General features: G+C 30.3%; 2 protein-coding genes across 4 annotated transcripts; one reads left to right on the forward strand and one right to left on the reverse strand.

Moving 5' to 3' along the window:
- The first annotated feature begins 3,538 nt into the window (after window positions 1–3,538).
- Window positions 3,539–5,416, forward strand: LOC149883125 (frizzled-2-like). The gene is made up of 2 exons (XM_090065469.1): window positions 3,539–4,485; window positions 4,855–5,416. Exons 1-2 carry the CDS (start codon window positions 3,993–3,995, stop codon window positions 5,124–5,126), a joined length of 765 nt encoding a protein of 254 aa, XP_089921595.1. The 5' UTR covers window positions 3,539–3,992; the 3' UTR covers window positions 5,127–5,416.
- An 830-nt stretch (window positions 5,417–6,246) lies between these two features.
- Window positions 6,247–8,074, reverse strand: LOC149883126 (solute carrier family 35 member G1-like). 3 transcript variants are annotated; one of them, XM_090065691.1, is made up of 3 exons: window positions 7,956–8,055; window positions 7,657–7,734; window positions 6,248–7,558 (listed from the first exon to the last, which is right to left on the reverse strand). In XM_090065691.1, exons 2-3 carry the CDS (start codon window positions 7,723–7,725, stop codon window positions 6,503–6,505), a joined length of 1,125 nt encoding a protein of 374 aa, XP_089921817.1. In that variant the 5' UTR covers window positions 7,726–7,734; window positions 7,956–8,055; the 3' UTR covers window positions 6,248–6,502. The 3 variants fall into 3 exon arrangements, with proteins under 3 accessions (XP_089921818.1, XP_089921817.1, XP_089921816.1); XM_090065692.1 differs by lacking the exon at window positions 7,657–7,734 and having other exon boundaries at window positions 6,247–7,558; window positions 7,956–8,074; XM_090065690.1 differs by having other exon boundaries at window positions 6,249–7,558; window positions 7,657–8,044.
- Window positions 8,075–11,733: the final 3,659 nt, after the last annotated feature.

Below are 11,733 nucleotides of genomic sequence, written 5' to 3' on the forward strand. Positions count from 1 at the left end.
TGGAGAATATACAAAGGAAACAAATCCCATACAGAGAATGGTTAAAAGCTTTTGAAGTGCACAGCAAACATTAATGTAGTCATTTAAGAAGCTTTTCAACTAAAAGGTATTAATAAAAAAAATGTAGTAAAATAAAGGCACACATAATGTTGGTGTTGTTCAGGGCAAAGCATATTCAATTTTGTAATTTTCTCTTTTCATTGAAAAAGTTGATGTTAAAAGAAAATATATCCTGGTTGAAACTTGCAAATTAAAGGTATTTTTCGTCGAAATCTTAAAAGTTGAATACCTTCCTTGAACAAAGCTAAAATTTTTTGATACTTTGCATAGTTACTTTACTGTATATGTGTATATTCATACCTTTAAAGGATTTTCTTAAGAATTGTACTAAACGTAGAGTGTAAAGTTAGTATAGTAATATTGGCAAATGGCTTTCTCTTACATTTTTACAAATTTAAGTAACCGGCAATTGCATGAAAGTTTTCAAAGACCGTATCTGTTAGTTAAAATCGGTTTAGCGCGAAGTCACGAACTTCGATAATTATACCAGTTGGCGCAGAAAATTCAAAGTAAAAAATGAATAGGAAGGAAAAAGAAAAGCTCATTTAATGAGATGCTAGTAAATATTTATTCTTGAAGACCAAAGGGAGTCACACGTCACTTTTTTGTAGTTTAGAAATTCATAAAGTAGGATTACTCCAATATTTTTTTAAGGCTGTTTCGTCCAAAATATTCTCACGGAGACTTTTTCTTTTTTCACTTAAAACTTGATTCATAATAAACTTCAAAAATTTAAAAATGTAAGTGCTGTTTTTCCCCATGTGGTTTTAATTCGGAATAAAACTTTTTGCGTCTAGATAATATTCTTCACCGAAAGGTTTATAAAATAGAGGGTAAGTTGTGTGAATTGCCCACCACCTTGAGTCATGAACATAAACTTTTTTTTAAGCTTTTTTTCACAAGACTTTAGTTGATTACTTTGTGTTTTTTATTTTCAAAAAGATAAAATTGGAAATTTATAACATTTTAATAGGAAAAAACACTTTTATAAACTTCGCCACACGCAAAAACCAAAAAAATTAAGTACAATAAAATTTGCAGAAGAGTTGGTCAGCAGAAACCCCTCCTCCTTGTGGTTGTGTATGATTTCCACAGGTCCAGAGTAAGTTAGCTCGGGTTACGTTCATCTTCTCGACAGGTCGAGTGCTCAATGTGAAACTGAAAAATGAGTTGGTTTTTCATCGACGAGTTTTGGTTTGTTTACGAAGAAAATAAACCAACACCACTTTCAAAAATCTTTCTCTAAAAATCACGAGTGAATCTTTTAGTAAAGAAAGGAGAAGGTATTCTTTTTGTAATCAAATTACAACTAAATTACATTTCTATGCTTAATGAACAAAAAGTTGTCTGTTTTTATTACACATGTAGATGTTTGATAACTGTCTACAAACCAAAGAGAGTATCTTCTCCCCCTTCCAACTTGGCTGAACATATGTACTGAACTCATATTCTTAATCTGGTCTTGCCATCAGTCTTAGAACAGCTCTGAATCTAGAAGCACTGGAAATACTTATTTTCTGCTTCAAATTCCAATGAGGCTGCAAGATTCTCAAAAAGGACAGCAAAATACTTGCACTGTAAAAGGCACGGAGGTACTGATGGTGGATAATGATGACAATACCAAGAAATTATGCACTTCTTGCATAATGCAAGAAGATGGTTGTATGCCCCCATTTGAAATTCTTAAACTATTACAAAGCTATACCAGAGTCAACCCATAAGATTTACGGCATAAATAATGATGAAAATGATCTGTGTGGCACTAATATTAACTAATTTCAGGCATAAAAATTAGTTTTAGATAAAGTATTTAGGGATGAACATTTCTTTTTAATCGGATATCACAAACTAACTTTGAGAAATAGATAAATATTGACGAATTTTTAAGCCAGGTAACACAAGTAAGTAATAGACAAGTAAATTCTAAACAAATCAAATCAAGTGCTTGCTTTACTTCTTTATGCTTGGACGAAGTTATTTTTATGAATGATCTTTACGAATATAATATTCCATTCGGTTGAGTATTTTCATTACTTATTTCAAAACTGCTAATTCTCGTCACAAAAATAAACTAAAGTAAAACAACGCGCTAAAATTTAAATTGGTATTCCATTTGTTCTTCTTAGAAAAAAGCCAAGATTAAAAAAACTAATTGATTTCCTTGGTCAAACTGACACTTCGGAGAAAAATATTTTGTGTTATTAATAGCAGTGATTAAATCCATGAATGAATAAAAATTTCACACTTTTAACTTGGATTAATAAATGATAATTTACATAAATAAAAATTTTTTATGAGGTGTTAACTCAAAGGAGTATGGTTAACGTTCCCCATGCAAAAATAAACAACTCATGATCGCTCTCTGCCGGTATATTACGTATCACGATTTGGTTAAAGGTTACAAAGTGTTTTTTTACTACTTATGGCTCAAAAATATCAAAAGTTATTATCATTTTCCACAAACTTTGTTTTTGTAGTTTATTTATTACCGATCCCAAAACAAGCAAATATCTCTCTTGCATCAAATAAATGCAATAAAAAGATGTTTTTTGAAGATGTTTAAAAATATCTTACCCTTTTTATTAAACTTGTACCTAATAGCTTTTTTCTATACTCAAGAGAAATGAGTAATTAGGAAATAACACTCATTACCCAGGAACAAAAAAAAAAATGAATCAATAACAAAATAATAAAATGAATGATTGTTTTACTTTTAGGTATATTTTACTTTACGTATATCTTGCTACTTTTTCCATCAAGATTTTTCATTCGGTTATTTTTATGAACTTATTTATAAAGCATTTAGTTTTATACGGTAAAACGTTGTCCTGTTATTGGTTTGGCAAACAAACTTACCACGTTTTAATATAAACAACACTTAAGTTGATGTCGACAGCACAATTGAAAAAATCTTAATGTGATAAAAATACTGTTATAAAAATATTACGAATTATAGGTTCTGCTATTGAAAAATAAAATATCCCAATACCCGTTTTTATTATAAGTTATATGAAAACTCGCGCAAGGAAGAGATTTTTTAAAAAAAACTGTAGCGAACTGAGCGACAGCAATTTTAATTTCAATTTATTATTTAGTGTCAAATAAATTTCTTAATTTACAGCATTTGCTTTTCTGTCGAAATATGAATTAAGGTTTTCCTGTGATTTAGAACCATTTAGAATTATCGTAAGATTCCCTTGACAATCTAAAGATTTCTAGATTTAAGATGACATTGAAACTTAAGATGAATTTTTCGGTGGAGTTTCATTTATCCAAAGCTGCACAGAGTAAACGTTTTTTACTGTTTACTCTGAAACTCAAACCTGTTTGATTTCGTGTTTTGAATAGTTAAAGCTGGAGATTAGCTTTGGCGGTCAAAGATGTTTGTCTCGTTAGTTTAGATTCAACAATCTTTTAGGATTTAAGTTAATCTGAGTTCAATTAAAGTCGGTTCCGTGATATTTGCAAAAGCCGTTACGATGTTTTCAAAATGATCTTGGATACAAAATGCCCGAATTATTATAAGTAAAAAAAAAAAAAACTTCCCTGCGATGATATCTTAGGGTTAATTTCCTTCCTAGCGTACTAGTAAGTTCAAAGGAACGCAATATTTTTGTTACGTCTACGCAATCGATGATTTCTTCAAGAGCTTTTTATAAAAAGGAAATGCCGATACTAAAAAACACAGATTTCAAAATGTTTGCGTTTGGAAAGAAAACAAGCTTGACACAGATGTATAGTATCGGATACTATATACTTATCGATTACGCTGTTTGTTGAGAGGCTTATGCCACGTGATCAGAGTAAATATTTTCCTTATTTTGCAACAATAACTAAGCATATATAAGAGATTAAAAAAAAACGCAACAAGAACAAACACAAGCGTGCTGCAAAGGACTTGGTATACGAAGGAAAAGTTTACATTATTTCAAATGCAGCACTACTGGGTGATTTTTTTGTTAGTAATTTCGGTCAAGGCTTCAGATTTGATCGGAATGTTCAACACCAAGCAAAAGTGCGAGAAGATAACTTCGTATATTTGCAAAAGCAACATACGCACTGTGGGCTATAATACTACCAGATTCCCTAACTTTTTAAATCACAGGGCACAATACGAAGCTGAACTTGAGTTGAAACAGTACCAAGCCTTGGTAAAAATGGAATGCTCTCCACACTTGGCGCAATTTTTATGCGCCTTATATATACCAGTGTGCATGGAAAAATATGACGGGTTAATTCCGCCTTGTCAAGAACTGTGTTTGAAATCAAAAAACGGTTGTAGCATGATTTTGCAAAAATTTGGGTTTAGCTGGCCTCAAGTCTTAGACTGCGATAACTTTCCGAAGCAAAGTAATAAATCGTCATTGTGTATTGGTGTTAGCGAAGAGAATTTAGTCACCGCCTCTGGAACAAGTAATGCAAAAAGTGAGATTTAACTTTATAGCGCTAAACCGCATTAAGGTTCCCAGATACCCTTCTAAAGACTTTTTTTCAGTTTTTTCAATCTTGAAGCGTTCGAGCAAAGAACATTTTAAATTCTCCCAAAATTTAAAAATTTATTCTGAATATTTTAATACGCATGCTGGATATTTTAATTTGATCATTCGTAAAATATTATTACTGTTGTTTTTTTTATTGTAGACCAGATTATTAAATTAACTAGTTTTGTGTTGAAAAGTCCATTACGACTTAAATGAAACTTAAATACTTATCAAATTATTTTGTTTAACTATAGAAATCATTAATAGTTTATTTTTATTTTATGCATTTTCATTCTTGATTATTCTCTTTCAGGTGATTGGAATACAGCAAAGGAGAATGAATTCATTAATCTCAAATGTTCAAAAGGAAAAGTTATTGAGATTCGCAAAATCCGTCACTCAAAAACCTCGTCGTGTTGTACAAAAGCGTCACATGGCGTTATTTCGGCAATGTGCGACGGAAAAAGAAATTGCAAATTCATTGTATCAAGTGCAACGTTAGGAGGCCATTGCAATAATTTAGTTGGTGAACTTTCTATCCGCTATAAATGTGTAAGCCAATCGAAAACCAAAGCTTGCGAATGAAATTTTTTTCGTTGATAAACTAATTATTTATATAAAAATGCGGTCTTAAAAGTACGACAATGCAGCGACAAAAAACGAGAAAGTTAACGCTGTGTCCGCAGAGCATGAAGCCATCATATTGTTTTACCAATCTAATTTACAGCCTTTTTTTATTTATTTAATTGCAGCCTGTATGACAACTTTTTTTCATAAACATGTTACGTAAGGAAGGTATATATATATTATACGCGCAACATTTTCTTGTAAATTTTTAACTGTAAAAAGCCTTAAAAATAAAATTATTCTATTAATGACGAGTTGTTCCTTCGATCATTAGATAACAAACAGTAACAAATAAAAATAATAAACACTTATATTTACAAGTGCTTTAAAACAGCAGTCAAAATATTTGGACAGTGAAGCCCTGAGAGCCAAATGATCTGACAAGTGCTTGAAAAAATTGAGTTGATTTGGATTTTAAAAATGTTAAAAGGAAAACTTTACGGCAGTAATTCTCAGGTGAATTTTGAATAATTATGATTTACGAGGCCAACAAGGGTGTTCTTATATAAATTATTTACTTATATTCTTATAAAATAATTTATTGAAGCTAATTTTATCAATTATTGTTGAAACCAAAGTAATTTTATAATGCAATACGTTTGCATGACTGAAATATTCAGAGAAAATCAACATTTAAAAACGACTTCCGACTAAGTTGATAATGGCAAGTGTATATCCATAAATATTTACAAATGTTTGATTATATATCTCTGGTTATCTAAATCTAAAACTCGATTGCTTTATTATCAGTGAAGTAATAAATAAACGAATAAACTAACAAATGAATGTATGGAATGAATGTATTGATTCTAGTCATAACTTAATAACTTTGAATTTGAAAACTGATAAAATTTAAAAAAAATATTTTTTATGTGGATGAAATTTCATTTAAAGGAACTTTTCATTTTTCTTGACTCATTTGATCATAAATTTGAAATTTTTCATGTGTCGGTTTAAAAAGCTCATTAAAATCAATACTTCTTGATTTATAGGTGGGCGTATAAACTTTATTTGTAGAGATGACTCATTAAAAAAATTGTATCTTTTTTTTTCAATTTGTTGCATATTTTTTTACAAAATCATAAAAAAAATCACAAACCTGTAAAACTAAGTTTTGAGTTGAAAGAATTTTAAAAAATCATGATAACAGCAGAAACGATAATGAAAACAATAACAACAATAATAACACTAATATATTACAAAAATATAGTAATTATAAAGAAGTAGTAATAATAAAAGTAATATTTCAAATAAAATTTTATAATAAAAAATATATAACATTATAATACTGTTATCATAATTTTTAACTTTTGGTTTGTTTTTCTTGCAAATTATTACTTGGGCTGAATTCTCTCTTTCGTTTCATTTGCCTTTATAATATTGCCCTCTTTTCTAGACAGCATCCATTTATGGAGCACAATTAATGATGTTCCTGTCATAATAGCAAAAGAACCACCTATCGTCCACTTAGTCGGTTTTACACGCAAAAAAACAAACTGCATCACAAATGCGTAAACAATGTCAATGTTTCGTATCACGTTAACAATTGTCGCGTTCTCAACTCTTAGGGCGAGCGACAACGATGTTAAAGCAAATAAACTCATAAAACCAACTAAGAGTAGATAAAAATTTGTGATAATTGAGTCTGGTAGTATAAAATTCTCTTGCTTCATCAACATGATAATTGGGCTTAAGATAACTCCAAAGAGACTTGGGTAGACAATTGCTAAAAGTGGGCTTGCATTTCTAGTAATAAGTCTTGTCAACACAAAGTATAGTGCTAGACACATTCCTGAAATAAACGCATAAACTATTCCTTGAAAATAAATTACTTCTTTGGTGCTTCGAGACAGATGTTTATTCTGAAAGAGAACAGTTTTTGATTTCATTTCTTGACCAAATAAAAATGTTGGGCGTGCAACTAATATTACCCCACCGAAGCTGAATAAACCACATACTGCATGAAACCAATGTAAGCCTTCTTTTAGGATAAGGTGACTGAGTAAACAGCAAAAGAACGGACTTGTAAAAGTAATTGCCAGAGTATCAGCAATGGGGATTTTATCAAGAGCTGAGTACATAAACACGATATTAGCATAACCTGCAAAACCCATTAGTAAGAAAGTTGGTATTTCTTCTTTCTTGATTGCGTACTCCACTCTCAATGCAATCATGAACGGTATGATAAAAAGCGTCTGAACGGCGCATCTTGCAAAAACAAATTGCAAAGTGGGTATTCTTGTGCTGGGAAAAGAATCTAAAGTCATTTGAACCATGAAGTTGCTGACAGTAAAAGCTAGACCAGATATTGCTGCCAAGAGCATTCCAATCAATCGGAAGTTTTTTATCCATTGAAGGAAAGAAGCCTTTCTAGTCTGCATACTATTTACCTGCAAAAAAGAAATTGCGTAAGACATTTTTCCACATAAAGTAGCAAATCATACAAATTTTTCAGAAAAACATTTCTCCTTTTTTTACTCATTATTACCTTTGTTATTTTATTCAGCTCTGCTATTTCAATCGATCTCGAAGATGCCGCGCCTTCATTATCGCGCATATTGGTTTGCTATTTAGAACAAAATTTTCGAAGACTTGAATTACAAACACATGTTTTCAACTTGTGAACATCATTTACAATAACCGTACACCCTTCTTAGCTTAAGTGTTGTTCCAAGAGCCAATCCAATAAGACCTGGGAATTTATGTCACTTCATGCCACAAAATATAGATTTTTATATTTTAATCAATCTGTAGAGAATATTTTAGAGATTTATCAAAACCACTTACATTGTACTTTCTGGCGTATTATGTAAACCAAATTTCTGCTTTTAAACGTAACGAGAGATTATTTGGTGTAAATATACTGAACATGCGGCTGCATGTTATCTAATTTTAAAAAAGACTCGAACAAAAGTTGGTAGCCTTCGGCACTAAAAACCAATATGGTTCTGATACATTTGTAATTCTTTTTCAAACGCGTTATCAAAATGTATATGTTAAGTATTTTACTTTTCAGCCAAATTACGACATGCTCAACTCCAGTTCTTTTAACGATCAACTATGATACTTTTAACGTTTAATTCCAGTACTTCTAACGGCTTGAGCGAAATGCTAAGAATATGCAGAAAACAAAAGAAATTTTGAAAGTGATTTAACTGAAGTGGTAAATACCAGTTTCATAAGTGCTTTTAACTTGTCAATGAAGCAAAAATGGATCAAAAATGGAGAAAAACAGCCTAGATTGGTTTACATAATATCTATCTTTTTGGCCGAAGATTGCACAATGAATTGTGGCAAAATTAAAAGAATCGGAATTGGAACTTTTCATCATTTTTCATACTCACCAAACCAAGCCCTCACTGACAACCGCTTCTTTCGCAAACTAGACAGTTTCTTACTTACGGCAATTCTGTGAAATTGCTCATCCAAGTATTTATTAACACTCGCCCGTTAGGGTTTTATCCCACTGCCCTGAACAATCTGCCTCTTAGTTCCCAAAAGTGTATCGACAAGGAGTGCATACTTTAATTAAAACATTAATTCGTTACATTTAAGCATCGACGTTTGATCTATTGATTTTCAACAAATGTTGACGAATTAAGTACAAAGTTCTATATCAGCCATTGGAAATAAATCAAATTCAAAATACTTTATATATTTAAACAAAAAAACCTGTATGATTCCAAAAAATAAATTTCTTTGCCTCACATTTCTTATTTTGTTTCAACCCTTCAAGACATTACGTAGAATTGCTATTTGATTAAAACCGCTAAACTGATTTTTATAACAAGTTTATGTATGAATATACTCCTATCTCACTAAAACCTTTGCTGTTTTAGAAGCATGGTGAAATCTATTTTAATAAACTTCAGATAATGTAAAACAAACGAGTTTGTTAAATTCAAGTGACAAGCTTTAAGTACTTTGTGTATTACATGCCTTTAAAATTCAGGTGACAAGTTTTATGTACTTTGTGTATTACATGCCTTTAAAATTCAAATTTTAAGTGATTTGTGTCTTAATCACGGTCGTTTATTTAAAGCGCAACAGAACTGTTATTATATGCATGCTCCAAAAATAGAAATCGAAAGCGATGTAAACATTTAAAAAATTTATGATTTATCAATAGTGGCAATCCTAACGTTTTCTCAAATGATTTTACAAATAGAAATCTTCTTTAAAAAATGTAAATTGGGATAGTTCCTATTATAAGCAAAGTATACATATGTCTTATACAAACCTTGAAATTTAATTGCGCGCCAAATAGAAGACCTGCAAAGAATGATGTATGTATGTATGTATGTATGTATGTATGTATGTATGTATGTATGTATGTATGTATGTATGTATGTATGTATGTATGTATGTATGTATGTATGTATGTATGTATGTATGTATGTATGTATGTATGTATGTATGTATGTATGTATGTATGTATGTATGTATGTATGTATGTATGTATGTATGTATGTATGTATGTAGCCTTACTGATTTTAAAAAATACATTGAAATATATTGAATTAAAAATATATTGAAAAAAATTTCAATAAAGTCATAACAGAACCAATTTTGAAGGTACCTCTAGATCAGGTAAAATTATTTCTCTCATTTAACTCAGCAGGTGAATGTTGCTATGGAAATGGCTGATTAAATAATCCTGATAATGTGGAAAATATCAACTCAATTTACTTCCCTCAACTTGATTTTCTAAAGAAAAGGAAAAAGGAAATGGTAAGCATTTTTTAAAAATGTGGCATTGACAGCATGATATTGTTAAGTTCTGTTTTTTATAGGATTATTGTTCTGCTTTAAAGTGGTACTGGCCTATAAAAGCTAAGACTGTTAATTCTTTGATTTTCAGTGTAATATTTGATTAAATAATGCACAATGAAAAAACTTTCAGTGTAAATAAATAAAAAACCATTAATGTGCCCATAAACATGTAGAGTCAAGAACTAGTATACAATTTTAACTGAATTTTTAACCAATAATTTCTTCTTAACTAGTCATAGTTTGAGTCTAAATTTTTGCAAAAAGTTTAAAATGTTGATAAAGGGATTTGATCGGAATCACCATCATAGCATTTGTAGATGCAAAATGGTGGCATTTTCAATAATGGTGTTTAATTTTATCGTAAAATCTGTGCTGTCAATATCATTATCTCAAGAACAGCAAACTGTAAAAACTTTATTTTGGTCAAACCCCTCCAAAGTAACCTGATAACCAGTGTGCAAATATTTTAGGTATAATCTACAAGTAGTTAAAAAGATATCCTTGTTCAAAGTTGAAAAACTCAGAAAACAAAATAAAATCTCTCTAAAAAATTCAAGACACATTAATTATCATTACAAAAACATTTGACTGACAATTTAGGATATTTTTTTACTAAGAAACATACAAACATAGCCACCGAGAGAAATTTCGGGCCCCAGGAATCTTCCCCGTCCACCCTCCCCTCTCGGCGGCCATGCATTAAAACATTCTACATTTTTGAAATCAACAATTATTATATTATTCAAATTTATAAATTAAAAAAATTGGAAAATTTTGATATTTTGTAGGCAAGTACCACCTTAAGCATTTTATATATTATATCTGGAATATTCCTGACCAATGTTTCCTCGTGGAAACTACTATTTAACTAATCTTAATTTAAAAGCATATATAATACTTCTATAGGCAAAAAAATGTAAAACTCTGGATCTTGAATCTACACTGAAGAAATGACTGAAAGTTCAGCAACAAGCATACCATGGAAACAGTTTTATCGGAAATCTAGTGCATAAAATGCTTCAAGTTCCATTTTTTTTATAAATGAATTTATTCTAAATCTGAAACATAGTTGATAAGAAGAAAACAAGTAATATAAAATCATGCAATGTATTTTTTAAAGAGAAATTTTTCTTTTTTAGAAAGACTCTATGCTAAAGTTATGTAATTCTATTCCAAAGCTTATTTATGATGAAGGATTCTCTGGAACAAGTCTACACAAGAAAGCAGTCGAAATCATTACAAAACATAAACTACACTTTCATGAATTTTCTGCATGCTATAGCATATTCTACTCAAAAAATACAATGACAACAGAAATATTAAATGAACTTAATAAGTTCTATTTGATTTTTTTCTTTTTCTTTCTGTGTATAATGAGTTTCTCAAAGCGCTTTGGAATTTTATTGTGTTTATTGTTATCGAGGTTGAAGAGTATACTGAAACTACAACATTGCCTAGCAAGATAATTTTGATGATTTATGATGATTTAACTTATAAAGCTGGGATTAAAAGTACAACATGATTCATGTTGCTATCATTTTTTTTTTTAGAAAAAAATATTGTTGAATTGATGTATTTTTATGGCACAACTTGGCCTAAGGCTTTAGTGCTTCTGAAGTTACACTTGTTGGAAGATCACGCTATTCCACTTTTGAAAAATAATGGGCACCGACTTTGGATTGTATGGCGAAAAGGTGGAAATTCCATTTATCTCGAGTTCAAAAATTTAAAGCGTATTTATCAATCTATCCCTTGCCCAACAAAGCGGTTAAAATTTTACCATCAGAAAACT

This window comes from Hydra viridissima, unplaced genomic scaffold (assembly GCF_058129835.1).
Source record: "Hydra viridissima isolate aposymbiotic clone 2 unplaced genomic scaffold, HvirCarnegie_v1 scaffold_10, whole genome shotgun sequence".
Classification (NCBI taxonomy): domain Eukaryota; kingdom Metazoa; phylum Cnidaria; class Hydrozoa; order Anthoathecata; family Hydridae; genus Hydra; species Hydra viridissima.

What these genes read in the sequence shown, in the direction of transcription:
- LOC149883125 (XM_090065469.1), top strand. Translation starts at nt 3,993, where the DNA reads ATGCAGCACTACTGGGTGATTTTTTTGTTAGTAATTTCGGTCAAGGCT. An exon ending in TGGAACAAGTAATGCAAAAA is followed by an intron (nt 4,486 to 4,854) that starts GTGAGATTTAAC and finishes ATTCTCTTTCAG; the next exon opens with GTGATTGGAATACAGCAAAG.
- LOC149883126 (XM_090065691.1), bottom strand. Translation starts at nt 7,725, where the DNA reads ATGCGCGATAATGAAGGCGCGGCATCTTCGAGATCGATTGAAATAGCA. An exon ending in AGCTGAATAAAATAACAAAG is followed by an intron (nt 7,559 to 7,656) that starts GTAATAATGAGT and finishes TCTTTTTTGCAG; the next exon opens with GTAAATAGTATGCAGACTAG.